The 22430-nt window shown below is 33.2% G+C and overlaps 2 protein-coding genes, 1 long non-coding RNA gene and 1 pseudogene across 7 annotated transcripts; 2 read left to right on the top strand and 2 right to left on the bottom strand.

The window, feature by feature from the left end:
- The first annotated feature begins 769 nt into the window (after nucleotides 1-769).
- On the top strand, nucleotides 770-6707 carry LOC121216747 (uncharacterized). 4 transcript variants are annotated; one of them, XR_005912928.1, is made up of 6 exons: nucleotides 773-1064; nucleotides 1996-2076; nucleotides 2382-2524; nucleotides 2678-2788; nucleotides 3053-3154; nucleotides 6020-6707. It is a non-coding gene; the product is annotated as an uncharacterized lncRNA (long non-coding RNA). The 4 variants fall into 4 exon arrangements; XR_005912927.1 differs by having other exon boundaries at nucleotides 770-1064; nucleotides 2678-3154; XR_005912926.1 differs by lacking the exon at nucleotides 3053-3154 and having other exon boundaries at nucleotides 777-1064.
- Nucleotides 4004-8492, bottom strand: LOC107948491 (uncharacterized). 2 transcript variants are annotated; one of them, XM_016883052.2, is made up of 7 exons: nucleotides 7949-8492; nucleotides 6394-6453; nucleotides 6060-6308; nucleotides 5761-5837; nucleotides 5010-5086; nucleotides 4437-4569; nucleotides 4004-4352 (listed from the first exon to the last, which is right to left on the bottom strand). In XM_016883052.2, the coding sequence occupies exons 1-7, from the start codon at nucleotides 8394-8396 to the stop codon at nucleotides 4197-4199; spliced, it is 1200 nt and encodes a 399-aa protein (XP_016738541.2). In that variant the 5' UTR covers nucleotides 8397-8492; the 3' UTR covers nucleotides 4004-4196. The 2 variants fall into 2 exon arrangements, with proteins under 2 accessions (XP_016738541.2, XP_040948080.1); XM_041092146.1 differs by having other exon boundaries at nucleotides 4004-4339.
- Nucleotides 8493-12846: 4354 nt separating this feature from the next.
- On the top strand, nucleotides 12847-17837 carry LOC121217202 (uncharacterized). The gene is made up of 3 exons (XM_041092730.1): nucleotides 12847-12952; nucleotides 13941-14038; nucleotides 16866-17837. Exons 1-3 carry the CDS (start codon nucleotides 12847-12849, stop codon nucleotides 17835-17837), a joined length of 1176 nt encoding a protein of 391 aa, XP_040948664.1.
- Nucleotides 17838-20223: 2386 nt separating this feature from the next.
- On the bottom strand, nucleotides 20224-21686 carry LOC107949302 (aspartic proteinase CDR1-like; annotated as a pseudogene).
- Nucleotides 21687-22430: the final 744 nt, after the last annotated feature.

Genomic DNA, 22430 nt, shown 5'->3' with positions numbered 1-22430 from the left:
CAAAACAAGACTTATATAATATTCAAACAGTAGAAATATAATAGCAAAACAAAATCAAAATGACAACAAACCACAACAAAGCAACAATGAAAAATTTAGGCAAATTTAGGCTGGGCCGAGCCCAAGCCAGGCCAAAAAATTTTACTCGGGGCTCAGTCCATTTAGAAAACAGGCCTTACTTTTTTGTTTAAGCCCATTTTTTATACCTATATTTTTGTCTAAATTCTCTAACTTTTCAAGCGAACCTTTCGATTTCAGCGAATGATCCAACCCATAATCAAGTCTATTTGTAGTTGACATTAAAAATATCCATGTGTAACAATGACATGTAAAAAGTACTCACATGTTTTAATTTTATTGGTTGGGCCCACATCCTATATGGTAGGAAGGATCTATAATAATTTATTTGGGTAAAAAAATCTAGTAATATGTTATAATATTTAATGTGTTGATTTAATATGATTTGCTTTGATTGTATGTAATAAAATTTAAAAAAAAAATTGAAAATTGAAAAAGTTTATTAGTGATAGGTTAAAAATATTATAATTTTAGTTTTCGTAGTTATGCGGTTAAAATTGAAAGTATTTTGATAAAATTAGGCAGATAACCCATTAAAAATATAAATTAACTAAAACTTTAATCTTTTTCAGTGATTTAATTAATTAAGATAATCTATAATAATAAAAAACAAATGATATAAATTGTTTCAATAAAAAAGTGTAGAAAATGATAAGTAGATAATAAGTTATTTATCACTTAGGCTCCGTTCTCCTTTGCTTCGTAGATAAACTTTTGCAAGAAAAAGTCATTTTCCCTTAAAAGCAATGAAGAACAAACACCGTTTCAGAATAATTTTCAGCTAAAAAAAAATCTTTTTGGCATATGGAAAAGTTAAAAATTTTAACTTTTCTTCGGCCAAAAGTGCTTTTGGCTGATAATTTCCATTTTTAACTTGTCTTCTCCCCAAAAAAACGTTCTTTCCTCTGGTTCTTTGTCTATACCCATTTTTTTCACATTTTCTCTTTCAAAGTTCTTTCCTCTAGTTCTTTATTCCTCTTCCACCGGTGAGTTTCTTTTCTTCTTCTTCTCTTTAATTATTCATTATGCTTTAGTTTTTAGTTGTTTTCTGATTGTTTGATTTTTACAGAAATTTTACAGAAATTAATTGACTGATTTTACAGAAATTCTTTCTCCTTAAAATCATTGTTTGAGCTATGTCTTAGAGTTCTCGTGTTTATCAGTATAATTTGAGCTATGCCATGTCCCATAGAGAAATAACCAAGTCCGAATTCCATAAGGGAGTGTCTTAGGAAGTTGAGGAGAGTCTAAATGACCCATTTTTTTATTATCCAAGCTGCTGTTTAAGAGTAAGGATTTTGTTTGCTGCTCATGAGTTCATGATGGGAACACTAGTCTTTGCATTTATATGCAACCTTCTGTTCTTTTCATATATTGTTTGGAAAATTCACTTTAAGGGGTCATTCTTGAACTAGACTAGTATCAATTGTAAGTTTCAAGTTTTTGAGACTATAAAAATCTAATTCCTGGGTACCTGAACCTAGTTTAAAATTAGCTTGTGACACAGGACATCATCCAGTCTTTGTTATTTTGGAACCTGATAAGGTGAGAAGGGTAGAAGGGATTTTGCAGTTAAAAGTCACTTGAAAAGTGAAAACTTCATTGGTATTTTTTTTTTTTTGGTGAGGGACAGGTTGGTTTGTTAATGAGCTTCGAGGCACGGTTTTAGCAGAGTGCCATAGAGTGTTAATTTTAAATTTTATAAGTTGAGAGACCTGTAAATGGATAACTTACAGAATGCTGTACATAGAAGACTCCCAGCAAGAAAAGTTCTCTACTGATGTTGAGATCATTTATTTCTTTTATGAGTTACTGTTTGAAACTACATTTTTTTTGTCGTGTGTATGCATATACAAATACATATATGCTCTGCCATCAATTAATTAATAGTTTTTACCTGTTCTGTCTTTCTTGAAGCTTCATTGCTCAATTGGAGTTTGATCTCTCTTGTTGATTTGATCGCTTTCCTTCTCATTCAGTATACTGCACCTAAAATAGGTAAGTGATGAAGTAGTTCTAATTTTCCATAATTCAGTAGGGCCTCAGTTGTTTGTTCATTGTTTTTTCTTACAACTTTTATCTCGTTGGTGCTTTAGATTTTGCTCTACGTATCTAATGAACTTTGCTAAGTGCTTATTGTAGAATTCAGCAGTCTTTAATGTTACATAACCCCAAGTCTATAAGAAAATTAGAAGAGGGGTTTATGATATTTCTTGACTTCTTGCATTTTTTATAAGTTTAACTTCTTTTATTTGAAGTTTTTTTCATTTCTTATAAAGTAACATGGGATTACTTTCTTGTAGGATTTCGTTTCAGGAGGAAATATTTGTTACTGTGGCCTGTTATCATCTTTTCCCTACTTGTTTTTCTTTCACAAGTTGCATATCTTGTTATATGGGCTGTTGGAGGCTATAAACAGAGTGTAGGAGATGCTTAGTGGCTCAAGGTAATTGGTTTTATGATGTGAGGATATATTTTGTTTTCTTTAATTCTTCTGTTCCTTCAGTCTTTGCATATTTTGACAGTTTGTCCCTTTGGCTATGCTTTTATATAATCCAGTCTTGGAGATTTCCCACTGTGATCTATTTTTTGGTTACAGAACTTCTAGTGCTAGTAGTTGCATTGCTTGATATACATGGGAGCTGATTCGGTCTTGTTCCGTAGCGGTATACTTATTGGGGTCATTTCTTAACAGTTGTTGAACAATTAGGTTTGTAAGTATTTCCTTATTTTTCTAATTGTTTTTTATGTAGTGATATTGTTGCACTATGTACTCTCCCCACCCAAAACATGATCCATTTAGCCAATTAAAGTCCTTGTGCTTGGTTTGGGAGATTTGTGAGGCGATTTAAGAATTCAGGTTGAAGAAAAATACTTGAGATCACACAATGTTTTATAAACACTCTGATGGAGGCATTATTTTATTAGTGGGTTTATGTGGATGACATTGTTATCACTAAGAGTGACTGTTCAGGTATCTTAGCTTTGAAGTCTTTTCTTCAAGCCCTATTCCAAACGGAAGATTTGGGACAGTTGAAGTATTTTTTGCGTGTTGAGGTTACAAGGAGTAAGAGAGGTACTTTCTTGTCCCAAAAAAAGTATACACTTGATTTACTTACTAAAATTGGGAAGTTAGGGTTTAAGCTTTGCAGTGTGCCAATGGTTCCCAATTTACAGCTTATGAAAGAAAATAGTGACTTATTTGTAGATCCTGAAAGGTATAGGAAGTTGGTTGGGAAACTAACTCCCCCAAATATCGCACATTCTGTTAGTGTTGTATGCCAATTCCTATCCTCTCCAACAGTAAAACATTAGGCGACTTTGGAACGAATTCTTTGTTATTTGAGAGGGACTCCAGAACGAGGTTTTATTATATAAAAGTCAGACACACTAGTATTGAATGTTTGTCATATGTAGATTGAGCAGGATCAAAGGGTGACAGGAGGTCTACTATAGGATATTGCTTTTTGTTGGAGGAAACTTAATTTCATGAAAAACCAAGAAACAAAATGTAAACTCTTGATCTACTGCAGAATCAGAGTATAGAGCGATGGCACAATCTGTGTGTGAAATTGTACGAGTCTATCAACTATTGAGTGAAATTGGATTAGAAACTACATTACCAACAGAGATATGCTGCGACAATCAAACAACTCTACATCTAATATTTCATGAACGAACAAAGCATATTGAGGTTGATTATCATTTTATTCGTGAAAAAATTCAAAAAACTTCATTTCTATAGGTTATGTTAAAACTGAAGATCAACTACAAGATATATTTACAAAAACTTTGAGTAAAGCTCGAGTTGATTACATTTATGACAAGCTGAACATGATCAATATCTATGTTCCAGCTTGAAGGGGAGTGTTGTGAATATAATATTAGATAATTAGTGTTAATATTAAACTCTTACTTCTTTCCCTAGTTAAACTCTTGTAAACTAGTATATATTTATGATATTCCTTTAAGTAAATACATGAGTTTTTCTCTCAAATTCTACCTTTGTTACAATTATTCAAAGTGGTGGTCAACAAAAAATAGAAAAAACAGATTACAAAATTATTACCTCTATAAGAATGTGAACATAAAACCAGAAGATTTGGAACTTCCATACTTCATCTATTGGAAGACATGGCTTCCTCAATTTTCCTAATTATGACACTAAGACTAGCGCCGTTTTCCATAGCTTTGAATGCTGCTCGATGAGCATGTCTATGCCACTTAAGCAGATTGTAAGACTGTAGCACTGACCACCTTGCTTGATTTGACATCTTCTCAAAAGTAATGCCGAACTCGGTCAATATTTAAATCAAAATATCATAAAAACTTGAAAACTAAGAGTGCCAAAATCGTACCTGCGCTACTGAGAGTGGGGGTTGAAGAAGAACAGAGATGCTTCTAAACAAGTTCTCATCATTCTCACCACCCTCAGCGTCACCATAAACAAGAGCTTCAGCTGCAGTGCCAGCAAAAAGTACCATGCAGTATCTGAACAATAAATCATGCCCCATATTATATTTCAGGCATAGGCCTTCATTAAACGCTTAATCATAATTAAAATATAGAGATATATTATAGCATAGATGCTGTTCCAATAATGACTTTATAACCTTCCATAAGCAAGCATTCGCAACAGAATCAACATGGGGTAATCAGAACCAGCCTGGTGGTGAAACAATGAATTAAAATGGACAGCTAGTAAAAACCGAGAAGCTTTTTTCAAGGAATCATCAAGAGAGCATAGTTAAAGTTTCACCACGTAAGCTGGAAGAAAAAGGAACCTATTTGGAATGCTTTCTGAACAGATAATTTGACATGAAATATTTTCCACTGAATTTAGGAAAGGCATGCTCACAAATCAGATTACCAAATAAAATCATATTCAATTGTTTAGTACATGAAAAATGGAAAAAACTTGTCCTACCAACCTATCAAATGTGGAACCACTCAATTGTCCTTCTGCCATTTCATTATTCATGTTTTCATCCCAAAACTGAGTTCCAGCCTGTAAAAAAGTGCAGAATTTTCGGATCAACTGACATATTTTGATCCAAATTAGTCAGGTTCTGTAAAACTTTTTCTCAAAGAAAGCTGAGGGATTACAAAAGCAGTGCATTATCAGGAGCCATTGCCTGGCGATGGTAAAATCCAAGGCTTAGTTACAGAAAATATCATGTTCATGTAAAAATTACCTGGTGATATGATCATGTCCAACTCACCAGTCACAAGTCTGGCATCCTAGAGACCACCCTAGCAATAGGATTTTTGTCCTTATTTTTTCAAATGTGATAACTAATACATGGTTCAAGGTAATATAAAGACAAGTCAAAATGAGAAGACTTTGAGATATTTGAAGAACTAAGAAATTCAAACATGATCAGGAATCCCAGCAAAAGATATAACATATAAACTTAAAGCAGCCAACAAAATTCTGGACTTGTTCCTTTGATATATTCCACTTGATCTGACACTTGAAAATAAAGCCTCTAAATCTTTTGTTCAGATATAAAATTGACCTCTAATATTAATATTAGTTCATTAAAGCCCGTATTTTAATATTCATCTTGATAAACTGTCTCAAAGTTTGAGAAATTGATCACATCACCACGAAGAAGACAGCACCCAATAGCATTGAAAAGAAAAGGTTCCATAAAAACAAAAAACTGATAACTTAAATACCTGCCCTTGAATTCCCATTTGCATCGCAACTATTGGGTCTAAAATCACTCCACGAATAGGGCAACCCATAAGATAAGCTGTGAATAAACTAAAGATAATTAATTATGCTGCTAACAACCCAAAACAAACAAAAAACAGTATAGTATAATCAAATGAAATCATGGAAGGTGCTAAATGTGAGAAATCAGACATGTAGTGATGAATAGGCATAAAAGTTTCATATGTAAGGCTCACACTCAATGTTTTCTTTTGCATGCAGAAATTGCTTTGGCATTAAGAGCAAACAATTGATCACATACCTACTAGCAGATGCCCTGCTTCATGAACTAGAATCCGACGCCTATATGGAGGCCAATAACTAGAGATTTGAGCTAAACAGGTACCACCAAGGAAGATAGAGTCTGTGAAGGCTAGCCCTAGTATGATTGCAAGTTGAGGCCTGATATCAATTCCTTGTTGAAGTAGATAGGACACCCCACCAAGAAAACCAGCCAATACAACACTTGAGCTTCCGGAAAGACCCCACTTCTTTGGAGAAAATTTAGAAGCTGATATAAGGAAAAAAAAAAAAAGTCCTCAGTTGAGATCATATAGAACAAATTAGACCACTTCAGGAAATAAAAATAAATATACCTTCTAGGCCAGTAGAAGACTTCAACACAGAAGGTCTAATATCCCTAGCGCCATCCAAAACTGCAGAATGCAGGGAATTATTCATGGACCATCTTAGTTATTTGGGAATAAAATTTTAGGTATTATAGATAAATGTATTGGAAGGGAAATGTCCTCATGTGGCTATCATTAGTCCTAGCAACATGATAATGCAGTTGGGATAAAATTGCTCAGATATCACCAGTAAGGACGTTCCATTGGAGCATTATTGTACAGGACAATGAGAACTGATGTATCATTTCCAAACCGAGAAACATAAGACAAAATTAAATATACATCAACATCTCATACATGACAATAACCACATCATTCAGATTGCATTTTGATAGTCAAGCATGAAAATAATTGCTAATTGAAAAGAACAACAGACTTGCAGTAAGATAAGCAAAAAAGTCATGAAATACTAATCTAACAGATCACCGGTGCCAATTAATGACATTCATAGAGCATAGCAGCATTAGAATCCTGGTATAAACCATAGCTCTTTAGAAACAAGGAACCAAACAATGACTTGAAAACCAAGCCAATAAATACAAGACAGTCGAACTTGCTTTTCACTTTTAATTAAATAAAAAGCATCTATTTGACTTAATATTCATTCATAAATAATATACCATACACCAATATGAAGAAGATGCAACACCAAATTATGCATATTCGCAAAAGGAGAAAATAAAAACTATCAAGAGCTCAAAGAGACATCAAACTGTCTCCAATAAAAAGGATAGATATTGATTCTATGTTGCTGGTGAATCTTACAGCCCAAAGAGACACCAAACTTTTCAGGTAAAGTAAGCTAATGCCAATGGCAAAACTAACTGCACCACATTGTGACTTTATCTAGAAGGAATTATCTTTGCAACTCTCAGGCAATGATGTCAAAATCTACTTCAAATTATTTTATTATTACATGTATTTTACTTGAACCAAGATCCAATGGGCACTTTCAGGTGCAAGTTTGGATAGTATTTTGTGAATCTGAGTTTTCTTTATAAATAACTGGTAACCCTTGAATCCTTTTGTGACTCTTGCACATATCCTTCTTTTTTTTATTATTTTTGAATTAATGGTCGTTATATTGCCATATATTCATCACCGAGCTCACTTTCCTCCGATTTTATGAACATCTTTTGACCCACTCTCCAAAATGTTTTTTGCTTCTCTGAAGAAGTGCATCTTTTGGTCGTTTAAAAAGTTACAAATTAAGTAACAAGCCTTAATTAATTCGAATATTTTCTCTTTTCATCTTGGGCCAGAACTAATACTAAAATCCTGAAAAGTATAAAATCATGTTCTTTTTTCCTATCACAAATATTCTAGCATGCAATTATATTATCAACTGCACGAAAAATACATAAAAGAACTAAAAAGGAAAAAAAAATAGCACCAAGCATTCATAATTCAACAAAATTCAGAAATCAAGATATCAAATCAGCATTCAAAAATTTCTAAAAATTCAAACATCGTTATCATCATCCTCATAATTTTGAATGAATAGAGAAAGTAAATTATTTACCGATGCTACTGAATCTTCCGAAATTGGGTAAAAAACCTTTGGCCTTAAGGAACTCATAAGCCATGCCAACAAGTCTCATATCATCAGCATTAAGGCAGGTATCCAAGACCTCCCAATCCCTCACAGACCCACCAAAAAAACCCAGATCGCCAATTTGTGACCGAGCTGACTGGGTGGATAAGGAACCATTTTCCTCATCAGAGTCGTCGCTATTGTCTTTTTCAATGGATATAAGGAACCTTAGAGCAGTAGCTAAGTCCTTCTTCTTCACTGCTTCCTCGTATTCTTGCCATTCCCTCAGAGCTCTTGGTGGGTGGTAATGGATGCTTTTTGGTGGTGGTGTTTGGAAGGAAATTGGATGACACTGAGAGAGAGGAAGCGAATGGGAAGTGACGAAGCGTGGGAAATTTTGGGTAAATGATAAAGAAGGGGAAACAGAAAGAGCCATATGAATTAAAAATAAAATAATAAAAAAAATTGTTTTAAGACACTCGATCTACAAAAATGGTAACTAAAAACAAAACCAAGGCTCATTGTCAAATCCAAATTTCTCATTCTTATGTATTTGAGATATTTATTATCTTTTCATTTTGCCACTTGTTGAGATATTTTTTAGTAAAAGAAAAAGAATAAATGGTGAATTAATTATAGTTTTCTTTACTTTTACTGCTATGTAATCCTAGCAGGCTTCCCTTTGGTTAATTATTAATATTTTTATTAAATTATAGACTAAATATTTTAATATTATATTTTAAGTTTTTATAATTTTTATATAGTTAAAATTTAGTATTTGGACTTTTACTTTTAAAAATTCTGTCCTTTTAATTTTCAAATTTTTAAATTTATATTCAATTGTTAACACTATTAGAGTTTTCTGTTAAATTCGCTATTCTAATATTTTAAAATTAAAAAAGTATTCACTTAGTAGCCATATAACAAAAAAAATAGCATTGTGTTGGATTTGAATTTAACAAATAATTTTAATAGTATTAATAAATCTTAAATGTTATATAAACATTTTAATCAAAACAAAGTATTTGAGCTAGACCTGTCCATGGGCCGGGTTCGGGCTGGGCCCACAAAAAATTTTAGCCCGTTTACTGGGCCCAACCCGGCCCGAAATATGGGCCTAAGATTTTGCCCGGCCCGGCCCGGCCCGTTTTTAATTAAAATTAAAATTATTTTTTTTCATAAAATTAAAACTAATTGTTATTAAAAAATTAATTGTTAGTAAAATTATCAAATTATTAATTGTTAATTGTATTAATTGTTGTAATAAAATTTAACATTTGATTAGTAAATTTATCAAATTATTAATTGTATTAATTGTATTAATTGTATTAATTGTTGTAATAAAATCTAACATTTTATTAGTAAATTTATCAAATTATTAATTGTATTAATTGTATTAATTGTTGTAACAAAATCTAACATTTGATTAGTAAAACAAACTTGATGTTTTATTATTATTATTAAGTAAATAAACTTAAAATAAAAAATATTATATTTTAAAAATAAAAAATATATATTTAATATTTTTCGAGCCGGGCCGGGCCCGGGACAAAAAAATCTTGCCCAAGGCCCGGCCCATTTTTTAAACGGGCCTAAATTTTTGCCCAAGCCCATATTTCAGGCCTATATTTTTACCCAAACCCTCCCATATTTCGGGCGGGCCGTCGGGCCGGGCCGGGCCGCCCGGCCCATGGACAGGTCTAATTTGAGCTAACCAATGACATTCTCTCTTTTTTTAAATATCTTTTCTTGTCTTTTTGTTACAATGTATATATGGTAACAGGGTTAGTCAAAGAAGAGTGAGGGTGCTATTGGCTATAGCACTCAAACGTTCCTCTTGTTGAGTGAGTGGTGGCTATAGCCCCCCGAGCATTCTTCTACAGTTATTAGTTAATTACAGTACTCTATAGCATTATGGTTTGTACAGTATTTGAATTTCCTATACGATTATGGGTGATGAAGCAGAGCAAGAGGCAGCCCTCGCCTCGAGGGGTTTACAATTATACCCATTGAGTTCCCTCTATTAAACCCATGACCTTAGCAATAGAGTACTACCGGTTCCCTTACCTTAAAGGAGATATATAACAGTGCGAATGAATCTATCAAATGAATTACTCGCTAAGGAAAAAAAAGCCCCTTAAGTGGCATCATATGATTCTGCTTAAGGGGATCCCATATTGATTGGTTTAAAAGGGGAAATAGCACATTTTTTTGGTCAATTGAAAAGGATTTGCGAGCAAAGGCATGAAGAAGCCTAGCTTCAAGTAATACGTGAATTGCTCAGACGACTAGGAAAAAAATGTTACCCCTACATACCTACCTCGAGGAGGCTTACCGATATAACACTAGGAACAACATAGGTTGTAACAACAATTAAAGAAAGTACAGTACAAACCATAATGCTATAGAGTATTGTAATTAACCAATAACTGCAAGAGAACGCTCGAGGGGCTATAGCCATAGCGTTCTACACTTTAGGAAACGATCGAGGGGCTATAGCCACCACTCACTCAACAGGAAGAATGCTTGGGTGCTATAGACAATAGCGCCATCACTCTTCTTCGACTAACCTTGTTACCATATATACATTCTAACAAAAGACAAGAAAAGATATTTAGTAAACAACTCCCCCTCCCCTGCCTCCCGTAAAGGGTGATAAAAAATTGAGGTACCAAATTATGTCAAAAAGTTGAAGTATAAGAATTGAATCTTAAACTTGAGTGTAACACATGGATCAAACTTGAAAATTGACCATCATTATATAATCTAAAATTTGAGTGTAGCATAAGGACTAAAATTGAAATTCTATCATTTCCCTATAAAATGCAAAAAGAAAAAAAATGAGAGAATATTTCGTGTACCAAATTGTGGAGTACAAATTTGAAGGCTAAAATATATTCTAATCCTACTTTTATTTTTAAAAATTTAGATACTTTTTAGGTTTAAAATTTTAGGTTCAATTGTTACCACTATTAAAATTCTTCTATTTAATTTATTGGTGTAACATTTTGAAATTTTAAAAAAAGAACACTTGCTAGTCATGTAACAATAAAAATAAGGTTGAAAATGTTTATATCAATATTTTCTTAAAAAATTCATTCAAACTTGTCATAATAAAATAATAGACAATATTATAAAATTAGAAGGATCAAATTATGTAAAAAATAATGTATCTAGATTAAATCTCAAGTTTCAACATAATACAAGGGCTAAAACTAAAGTTTGGTCATTGTTTTATAAAATCAAAAAAAAAAAAAAAGCAAGGCAAACCTAAAAGAAATAAAGTCATATATTCGTCTCTAATACCCTCAAAGCTTTCAAATTATACAACCAAATAATGTTTTAATAAAAAAATCAATGATATTAACAATTTGGGCTAATTAATAACATTATAAAACTATAGGGATCAAATTACATTAGAAATTAAAATTTAGTAGTTAAATTAAAAATTTAAGCATAATAGAGAGACCAAATTTAATTTTTAACTATTTTCCTAAAACTGCAAAATAAAGGGTAAGCACAATGTAATGTAACAATCCTACTTCCATCTGTGTCAAAAAATGTGGCTTTGAGAACTCATTTCCATAAACTGAGTCTCTAAATATTAAATAGAGATATTTATGGAGTTAATAGATTGTTAAACTAAAACTTGGGTAAGTAATTTAGCAAAATTGTGTCTAATTAAGGCTCATGGACTAAATCAGAAAAGTTTAATTGTTATAGATTTTTAACTAGAATAAGGCTTGGGGACTTAGATAACAATTATCCAAAGGTTTAAAATGGAAAATAAACCAATTCTTAATGGATGAGAGTGGGATGTGATGTTAATTGTCATTAGTTTAAGTTAATTAAAGATTAATGTTAATTAAGCTTAATTATGTTTTAATCCACCTATATAAGTAAAATTGAGTGGAGGGATGTTTTAATCTTCTCCAAATTCAACTGTCCACCTTAGAAAGCCATTGAAGAAAAGCTTGGAAACCTAGTTTTAACTTTTAACTATCTTTACAAGTTAGTCCCTACCCATTTTTTCTTTGATTTTTATAGATTCTTGATCATATGTGAAATACCAGGGTATCTTATTAACCCAAAATCTAGGGAGAGTTAGGATTAAATTGAAAGGATTAGTGGATTGTTGGGCTCCACCGGGAAATTCAAAATTTTTAATGGCTGAATTGCGATTAGCTGGATTTCAATTCTGGTTCAGTTAAGATGGAATCGACTGGTTCCAAAATGGGAGACAAAATAATTAAGGATGAATAGTAGAAACGGTCGGTGAAAATCATGCTAAAGGTGTATATATATAGGAGTGTGTGGAGACAGAGTTTTCTCAATTTTGTTTACCAAATTTTCACTTTGAAGTATCATCTTCTTCTGTCACTCTAAAGAATAAGAGGATTTAGTTGGAGGAAGCTTTGCATGTTGCAACAGTTGTGTGAATTGAAGTTTGGTAGTAGAGAAATTGAGAAACTGGTAAGCTTCCTTACCTCTCTATACTTGTGGATTGAAGAAAGGGTGAAGTAGTAACTCTTAAAAGCTCTTGCATAATTTTGGATTTTAAGTTTTAAAAGGGCTAAACACCTTTAGTTTAACCAATAAATGGTTATCATGCTTAGCTGATAGGACAAAGAAATCTCTGGCGTTTGGACAAGCTAAAGTGATAAGGATAAGGGAATTCAGGTGGGCTTCTACACCTTGCCTTCTGGATGATAAATGTTGTTGTGTGAACTTGCCAATTGTTTGTTGATTACTTAATAGTAGATAGTTGTTGTGTGGATAACTGGTGTAGTGTTTGTATAACAATATATTGTATGGTATGCTTAAATATTGCATGCATGGTATGGAAGGGAAATTATAAACGGGCTAGATGAAGTTAGAATTTAGGGATGGGAATTTCTATTAGATACCGCCATACGGTGTTGCTAAGTGTAAACCGTGATGTGAAATGCTCTATGCCTTGCAGAGGGGACACTGCGATATTCAAGCATCAAGGTTAGGACTGGCGAATTGGAGGAATGAGAGGAGAAATAGGGAAAAATGAAATTCTTATTAGATACCACCATATGGTGTTTTTAAATGCAAACCGTGATGTTTGAAGCTTCGGGCCTTGCAGAGGGGACATTTAGGTGTTCAAGCATCAAAGTGGATATGAGATGGATTGATATCGATGGTTATTAGGTTCTATAGAGCAACACCACAATGGTGATAAAAAGCTCTATGGGGTGACACAACGACGACAATAAGAAGACTCTATGGGTCGACACCACGACGGTAGTCAAGAGGATCTATGGGGCGACATAGCGACAACAGTCAATATGCTCTATGAGGCGACATCACGATGGTAGTAAGGTCTTACAGGGTAACACCTCAAAAGAGGTCTAATGTGTAAGACCATAGCTCAACTATGGCAACCTTTAGAGCCTGTTAGGACATTAAACATGGGGTAAATATGTATAAGAGTAGCTCAGCTACAACATCATCGAGAGTTCGTAGAGACAATAAACACGGAGAAGCCACCATAATGTTAAACATGGAAAAATAATTGGAAAGTTCGCAGTTTAGGAGGGACGCCAAGGTTGAAAGTAGAATTCGTAAAATGACTGGTACGATAAGTCACAAGAATGAATGAGCTTGGTGTGTCTAAGGTACACATATTACCAAAATAATAGAATTCACCAAAGGTGATGATGAATGAGGCCCAGGGAACGTATCAATCCTAGTTAGGATGAAAGGAGGAAGAAACTCCTTAGCTAAGGAGGTATACATAATGTTTGTCAAAACTAATCTATCAATGGAGTTGTGGATCCCACATGGTCTAAGATGACACGAAAGAGGTCATGCTAGAATATAATCATAAATTGTAATTCGACAATGAGTCAGCCATAAGGTTGGGTAGCCCAATAAAAATCTTTGTGGGAGGAAATGACTGCTCAAGGTTGAATGGTCAATAAAGTTTAACGAAGTATATTGGATGACGGAGGTTCATCAGAACCATGGGAAAGCGGTGGAGATCTTGTTGCTTTACCTATGGTAGAAGCCGCATGGAAGATGAAGCATCTTAAAGAAAGAACGAAAAAGGTGGGTGCTATGGAGGTCACATTATAAGCATCATTTCCCTAAGGAAAAGAGAATGTATTCGGGTAAGGACCCACGTTTACGAAAATTATTTAGGTATCACACCTTGCCGAGAAATCATGATTATAACATATCAGGAACCTAAGTCTGCCAATGAACAAGTTAGAGTACCCAAGGTATGGGCCTTGCCAACTAGGTTTGTGGAATCTATTATGAAAGCCAGGGAGTTTAATTCTGAACTAGAAAACCCAATTTATTAAAATTTATGGGATCTTATACACATATGTATGAATCTTACTAAGTTCTCTCGAACTTATAAAATTGTGTCTTAATTACAGGTTAGATAGCAACCCCGACAAATCAAGAGGGACCAAGCTAGACTCAACCAAAGTTAAGTGGTGTGTAGTAGTTGCCCATGTATATAGAGGGGCACCCGTGAACGCCTCTCCTCAAGGTCTAAGTTGATTACATATGTTAATGAGCCTCAATCTAGAAATTGTAAATAAATCTTTGAATCAGAGTCTTAAGAATTTTATTACCATTTTGTACAAATTGTATTAAAAACTAGAATTTTAAAATTCCAGTTGTTTAAGTATGTAATTAAATTGGAAACCAAAATTTTGTTGAACTTTTTGGGTTAGTATAGCATCCGACACCCAGACCTAACGATCAAGTTAGATATTGTGTCACACCCCAAAATTTGGTCTAAAATTTTCGATGGTAAATTAGGAATTTTGGCTTGAAGTGGGTTCGAAAATTTTGAATTATGGTAACCCAAAATTATTTTCGATCATAGCTTTTGAAAAAATTAAACCAAAAATTGAAAACAATGCTGAAAAGACCTTGAATTGAAAAATAAGGACTGTTTTGTAAAATGGTTCAATTTAGGAGTAGTTCTAAAGTAATTTTTCCAAAGCTTTAAAAATACCCTATTTTCACCCTTTATCTTCACAAAACTGACGTTAGTTCTTCACATTCTTTTTTTTTTTGTCGTCGATTGTCTTTCCAAACCCCATTCATTCAATTTTGATTCATAACCTTCATTCCTTTGATTTCTGATTTTTGATTAAACACTTGATTCTTCGTCAACTAAGTTAATGTTTCGTTTTCCTATCATTTTTTAATGATACCTAGCCTTTTAAATTGAGTTTTTATCTATTGAATTGAAATACTTGAATAAAAGCTGAAAATTGGGTCATTAATGGTGAAATTCGGGGTTTTGCATAAAAATAATGTTTCAAAATGTGTTTCAACTTGTTTTGAAATGATTAGAAGGTTTCTATACTTTCCCTAAAGTTTCATTAAGAGATTTTAAGGTTTTATTAAGTTTTCATGAAAAATGCCTATTTTACGTCAAAATTTTAGAATCACGAATTTGGGTAATTTTGTGTGGTTTGAAGGTGAAGAATCAATCATAGATGAATAATTAGATGAATGGAATTAGTTTTAGGCAAAAAGGATAAGTGGAGATTGAGATAATTAAGTTTCAAGTTTGCTATGTCGAAGATTTTTTGTTCCAATAGGAACTAACTTAGGCCTGCATTTTGATTGTTTTAAGAGTGTTTATAGCTGAATTTTAATCATGGTTATTGTGTGGTTAAATTTGGTGAAGATATGGAAGTGTTGGAGCCTTCGATGAGTAAGGCAAAAGGAAAAGAAAAGCTAGTTTGAGCTATTGACGACTAGGCGAAGGCATGAATAGTGAGTGTTTGGAATCGCTGTTAGGAGACACGATTCACAGTGTTAATTGGGAGCTCAGGAATAGCCTAAAGCCCTATCTTATGTTCCGCGTGTAAGCATTCTATTTCCCTTGATTTATTTTGGTAAAATGTGTGATTGTGTGAATAATTGTGGATAAAGTATTATGATGCGATTTTGTGACATGAGATGTATGTGATGGCTATTGTGAATTGTGTTGTGTTGTGGGCATGATATACATGCCAAATGGCAGTGATAATTATATGTTAATAATGCAAATATGCAACGGAAGTGAGTGGAATTTTGGTAAGTACATTTGTGTTGAATTATGGAATGTGATATTCTTATGATAGGTAATATGTGAGAATAAGTGTATGTGATACATGATGTACTGATTTTAATGCATACATATGTGGTCGGATATGTGATGGCTCAATCAGCATTATTATGGCACTTAAAGTATAATTAAGCGTGAATCCGAAAAGCATGCATTTTATACAAATTTGTGATATGAATTGATGATTATGAACAGAGATTGTGTGCATTAAAACAACAATTAAATGTGTGTATTTGCAAATATTTTGGCCTTGTGATCTCTTGAAATAGTTAGGTATAGCTAGCATGCCATAAGGTTTTGAGTACTCACCCTTGTGTCAGTTATGAGACTATGCTTATGAGTTAAGGTCAAAGATGCCAGAAAGCATAATAAAAATTATTGTTCAAAAGGTGACAGTAGACTCCCCTCATCATTTTAGAAGGTCTTATGTGTGCTTTGATGCACTAAAGAGAGGCTGGAAAGCAGGGTCTAGGCCACTCATTGGGATAGATGGTTGCTTCCTAAAATGCCCATTTAAGAGTGAATTTCTCACAGTTGTTAAAAGGGACGCAAACAACCAGATGTTCCCTATTGCATGGGTTGTGGTTGAAGTGGAGTGCATTGATTCATAGGCCTAGTTTCTCAGTTTCATATCAATTAATTTGGAGTTGGAAGATGGTATGAGTACACAATTATTAGTGACCAACAAAAGGTTAGTGAATATACTAATTTGGGCTTGGTCTTGTCTTTTTTTCTATTAAGTATAATTAACTATATTTTTCTAACAATCTATCTAGTTCATTATGACACAATTAGGGCCATGATATTGCAATTTTTGACATACTGTCAAGGGTGGAGCATAGGAATTGTGCGAGGTACATGTTTGCAAATTGGTCAGGGAGGAAGTTAGGGAAATCTTATGAGTTTGATTTCTGGCAGATTGTGAAGTGCATGACTGAGAGGGGGTGGGAGGAACTATGTACAACAGTGGAGAAGAAAGATAAGGATGCTTATGATAATTTGATGAAAAATTCTCCAAAGATGTGGACTAGGGCATTTTGGGGGACTACTTGTAAATCAGATATAATTGACAACAATCCATGTGAATCATTTAATTCAAACATTATTGAAGCTAGATTCAAAAGCATTATCATAATGCTTGAGGATATTAGGACCAAGATGATGACTAGGATAATACAAAAAAGGAAGTTATATAATAGATGGAAACGAAATTATGGACCATTGGTGAAAGCTAAGCTTGATGCTAACAAGAAGGACTGTGTAGAGTGGCAATTGATATGGAATGGTGAAAATGGATGTGAGTTGAGGAAAGGAAGGTATCAATATACAGTGGACCTAAGTCAAAGTATATGTAGTTGTAGAAGTTGGCAGATTAGTGGGATTCTATGTGCTCATGCATGTGCTGCCATGTATCACCTAGGGCTTCAACTAGATGACTATTTGAATGAATGTCATCACATTAAAACCTATAAGAAAGCTTACTCTTTTCCAATGCAGCCCATAAATGGGCCACATGATTGGCCAAAAACTGGAATTGAGCTAGCGCTACCTCCTATTGAAAGGAAGATGCCTGGGAGGCCCAAAAAGAATAGGAGGATAGCCAAAGATGAACCAAAGAGATTGAAGCCTGACCACTTGAGTAGGAAAGGTCTACTCATGACATGTACGCAATGTGGCCAACATGGCCATAACAAGGGGTTTTGCACAAAAGGAAACAAACATGTTAAACAGGTACAGTTTTGTTCTTCACTTATATATATTGAGTAGATTTTACATTTATTTTGTCTAACCACTTTCATTATGTTCCATGTTTTGTATCAAAATGCACAACCACCTAAACAAAAGGGGAAATCTTCCATTAAAAGGTCAACTACCTCAGATAAATCTAAGAGAAGCAACCCAAGAAAGGCAAAATACATGTAATAGGGTTGTATACAGACTTGAATACTGGGAATAAAATATTTTATATGAGGTTTTTTCCTTTTACTATTGATCAAACATTGTATATTGTTTGAATATTAATATAAAATACTCTAGTAGTCAGGCAGAACCACAAAGAGCATGGTGACAGATTCATGTAAGGATGGTAATGGACAAACGTCTTGAACACCAAAGTCACCAAATAACAAGAGAAAGGCTCTTCTCGACCATCTAAGAACACAAGAATCAATTGTAGGAAACATGAGTAAATCATCGAAGAAATAGTTGCCCTGAGTGAATGTCATTTTGTCACATTTTGAGCCTACAACCTTCTAATTTTGGAATACACCAAGGTAGAATGTTATTTTGTTTTGTATTAATAACCAAGATGTTGGTTTTTTTTGTGGTTGATGTAGCTAGGTATAGCTCACTTACAGTAGTATGTTATATATGTTACATCAACTTGTTTTTGGTTGGTATAACATGAATGGTGTATAGGCTAAATCATTATCTATGGAAAGCTTTTGTAAAATACATTTATCCCAATTGCATTGGGGAAATCATATGATTAAATGATCAAACTTGTTTTTTCAATCTTATGTTTATTTTCACTGCATTATTTACTAAGCTAAATTAAATTACATAAACAACCAAAATTGATCATTAATTCCAAACATAATGTTAAATTACATAAAGAACAACCAAAATTGATCATTAGTTCCAACCATAATGTATATCAAGGTTCCAAATTACATAAACAACATATGTTGGATCATTTTACATTCAATCAACATTTCCAACTACTAGCTATATATGCATCTTACAACTACTGCCAACAAAGAAACCTATGGTGATGCATACAATACATAACATGGAGCAAGAAAATAATATCTTATACATTGACTTCTTCTTGATAACTTTCAGTTTTTACTTCATGGTCAACATTTTGTTCCTTAATGCTAATTCTCCTTCAATACCACAAACTGGTCTACCTCCTTCAACCTTAGTGTCAACAGCACTACTGCCACTATTATGGCTACCATCAAATGCAACCAAATCCATAACCTTCTTTCTAAGTGTTAAATTATCCTTTGAAAGATTTCGTTCACTGTCCCATAATTGCGTCGCAATAACTTAGTCGCATGGTCACACATTTGCCCATCATATCATTTGAAAAAATCACAACCACATCCTACAAACCCTAAATTATGCAAATTGAAATCATCCAAATTGACAACAAAAAAGTTTAAATCATAAACCCTCAACCTAGGGAAAATTTTGAAATCATCCAAATTGAGCACAAGTAGCAAATAAAATTCTTTTTCACTTACTCGAAAATTTGAGCAACCATAACATCTCATCCCCAAATTTGAATTGCTCCATGAAGTGTTTCTTGGAGCTAACTTATTGCAGTGACATTTTATTTCTTCCCTATCATACACATACTCCTTCCGCGATGAAGTAACAATATTTTGAATTATGTGATACTTAATCTCTAGACTGACTATTCGAACTATGTGATTCAAGTTTGAGAAAATTTCCTGAATCCATGATTTCAAACGACAAGGAAGAAAAATAAAAATTTCCTAGAGATTTGGGATTTCACAATTTGGGAATAAGGAATTTGGGATTCAACGACGATTTGGGAATAAGGGATTAAGGATGTAGGAAATTTCCTCAATCCATGATTCAAATTGGAGATTGCTAAAGTTTTTAGGATTTCACGATTTGGGATTTCACAAATTGGGATTTTTGAATTTTAGGTTTTTTTTTTCAGATTATGTTTTTATTTTTATTTATTATATTTAACTTTTTTTGCCATGTCATCCTTCAACATGGCATGCCACATAGACATCTATGTTGATTGGTGCTTGACTAACGGTCAGCTGACGTTTCCCGTTAAAAATGAGTTGATTTGTAAAAAGTTCGTTTCGTTGAAGGCTCAAATAAAAAAAAAAGGTTAAGGGCTCAAGATCAAAAGCCCCAAATGTTGAGTTTTTTTTTCAATTATGCCTTAAATTTATGGCTTAAAATGATTAATTTTAATTCAATAGTTAAATTATTTTGATTCTCCTTGATCTTATCATAAAAATTCATATTATAATTGTCACTCATCCCCAAATATTTCAATCACATCCGTAATAACAACATTTATAATAAAAACAACTCAAACCAAACCAATTTCGAACCTATGAAATCTGTCCAATGGAAAATCTTTAACTTCGGCAATAAATGACCATAACATCATCTTTATTTGAAGTAGTTTCATATTAACTGTATGATCAACCACCTTTATTTATATATAATTAATAAAGCAACAAATCTATATTTGGGTACAATCTGTTGGCGCAAAAGAGACAACCCTCTTTTGAAGATCATACTCCACCTGAAAATTTATTTGTGCGTAGTTTCCAAAGACAGAAAAGGGGTTAACACTGTTTGGAACTATCACCATACAAACCAAGTCCCCATTAACCATAAATGTGTTGACAGGTTGCAACCGAACGTCAGCACCACTGAAATGGAACACCATTTCTGGAACATTGATGTTAGTGTCAGCCCCATAACACAAATTAAATGCGCCTGAAGGGTCTTGCACCGGCTCTTTTCCAATGGCTTCTTTTACCATAGCCTCTACGCTGCTATACAAATCTGGTTCCAAGATCGTCAATGTTACTCCAGAATCAATCAAGACATTCCCTTGGGTTGAGGATGGATGCGCAGTCTTGTCCCCGATGCTAACACCGTTTAGAGTAAGGTAGTAGAATGTTTGAGGGTATTTGGACACAAGAGGAGTTGAAATAGCTTTAGGGTGAGAGATTATTGATTCTTGCCCGAAGATTAGTTTACCACTTGATTTTGCGAAACGTGGAACAAAACAATATGAGAATCTATGATCAATTTGAGGACCTATCTGAGAAACTAATGAAAATGGCCCTCCTCCTAGACCAACAATTCCAGCAATCCCGAGGTTTCCAAGTTGAACTTGATTATTACGTCCACAACCAAATATAGACGTGGAGAATGTGGTTTCTGACCATTTATGGAATCGAAGCTCAAAGTATCGGAACTCAAGATTCCTATGGTGCTTGACATATCTCCATAGGTAACATGGTATTGACAATCATTGGTCTTCAAGCATTGTTCTCCGCCAAAAGCTCGACAAGTCTGTGAATCACATGAAAAGGCTTTGTAAGTTGAAGATGCTTGAGGATCAAAAAGAGATGAGCCTTGAGAATTATAACATTTGGTACATGGAACACATTGTATCCAAGTAAGGTCACTTCCAGTATCTACAATGGCGAAGTATTCAACAGGTGGGGTTCCAAAGGAGAGTTTCGTCAGATAAGAGTTTTCAGTTGGAAACACGATGGATTGGACCGCCTTTTGATTAATCAAAGACTGGAAGTGTTTGAATCGTTCCATTGAATGAATGGCATTTTTTATTAAGATCTCTGAGGAGTTTAGAGAAGCATTATAGAAGGGAGATAGTGGTGAATCACGACGAATAAGTTCAAGACTGAAACCAAACGGTGCCTTTGCTTTAACCCTTGATTCTGATTGAAACACTAGGATAGATAAAATTAGAGTGAGCAAAAGAAACAATTGATGATTCACCATTCTAAAAATAAATAAATAAATAATTGAGAAGAAAGATAAGGTTCAGATGATATGATAAATGACCACTATATGTTTGAAATGTATAGCAGTAGCACTTTGCACATGCTTCTACTTATGTTGGGTTTCCAAATTTTTTGGCCCAAATTTTTGCGCTAAATTTATTTAGGGAGATATCTGTATTAAGAATTAAATTGTATTTTGTTTCTTTATTAAAAATAGGCTATTAATTAGATTAAATAGTAAATTGGTCATTTCTGTTAAAAATTTCATCCATTTATATTGTTAAAAATTGGCTTAACTTATAGAATACTCAGATAGTGGCCTATGTCATGTTATGTGTACGTCAAGCTAACTTACGATGATCATATTTTAACAGCATAAATAGATAAAATTTTTAACAAAAGCTCTGATTTTCTCTTTGATCTAACGTATAGAGATTAATTTGTCCATTTTTCCAGTAGAGTAAACAAAATGCAATCCAACTTTTTAATATAAAGGCTTTCATAATATTTTACCGTAAATGAGTAAGTGAAATTTTAATTTCATCAACTTTTTCAAAATTTCAAAAATAAATTTATTTGTTTTGGTAAAAGTAATGAGAGCTTTAAATTTAAAAGAAAATTTGAATGACTCAAATTCTTTATTTAAATTAAGGGTTTTCAAAATTGTAAAATCTTTTTTATTTGTTTCATATGCTCGTGTTATAAAATAAAAAAAATTAAATTACAAAATACCATTTTATTTAAATTTAATATATAAATATATTTAAATTTTATATTATTAGTCTTTTTACCACTAAATTACTTCAATTTCATTGTA

This window comes from Gossypium hirsutum, chromosome D05, assembly GCF_007990345.1.
Source record: "Gossypium hirsutum isolate 1008001.06 chromosome D05, Gossypium_hirsutum_v2.1, whole genome shotgun sequence".
Taxonomy (NCBI): domain Eukaryota; kingdom Viridiplantae; phylum Streptophyta; class Magnoliopsida; order Malvales; family Malvaceae; genus Gossypium; species Gossypium hirsutum.
This window is presented reverse-complemented; position numbering and strand designations above follow the sequence as displayed.

What these genes read in the sequence shown, in the direction of transcription:
- LOC121217202 (XM_041092730.1), top strand. Translation starts at nt 12,847, where the DNA reads ATGGGAATTTCTATTAGATACCGCCATACGGTGTTGCTAAGTGTAAAC. An exon ending in TGCGATATTCAAGCATCAAG is followed by an intron (nt 12,953 to 13,940) that starts GTTAGGACTGGC and finishes TGGATGACGGAG; the next exon opens with GTTCATCAGAACCATGGGAA. An exon ending in TTAAAGAAAGAACGAAAAAG is followed by an intron (nt 14,039 to 16,865) that starts GTGGGTGCTATG and finishes TGACACAATTAG; the next exon opens with GGCCATGATATTGCAATTTT.
- LOC107948491 (XM_016883052.2), bottom strand. Translation starts at nt 8,396, where the DNA reads ATGGCTCTTTCTGTTTCCCCTTCTTTATCATTTACCCAAAATTTCCCA. An exon ending in CGGAAGATTCAGTAGCATCG is followed by an intron (nt 6,454 to 7,948) that starts GTAAATAATTTA and finishes TGCATTCTGCAG; the next exon opens with TTTTGGATGGCGCTAGGGAT. An exon ending in CCCCACTCTCAGTAGCGCAG is followed by an intron (nt 4,353 to 4,436) that starts GTACGATTTTGG and finishes ACTTTTGAGAAG; the next exon opens with ATGTCAAATCAAGCAAGGTG.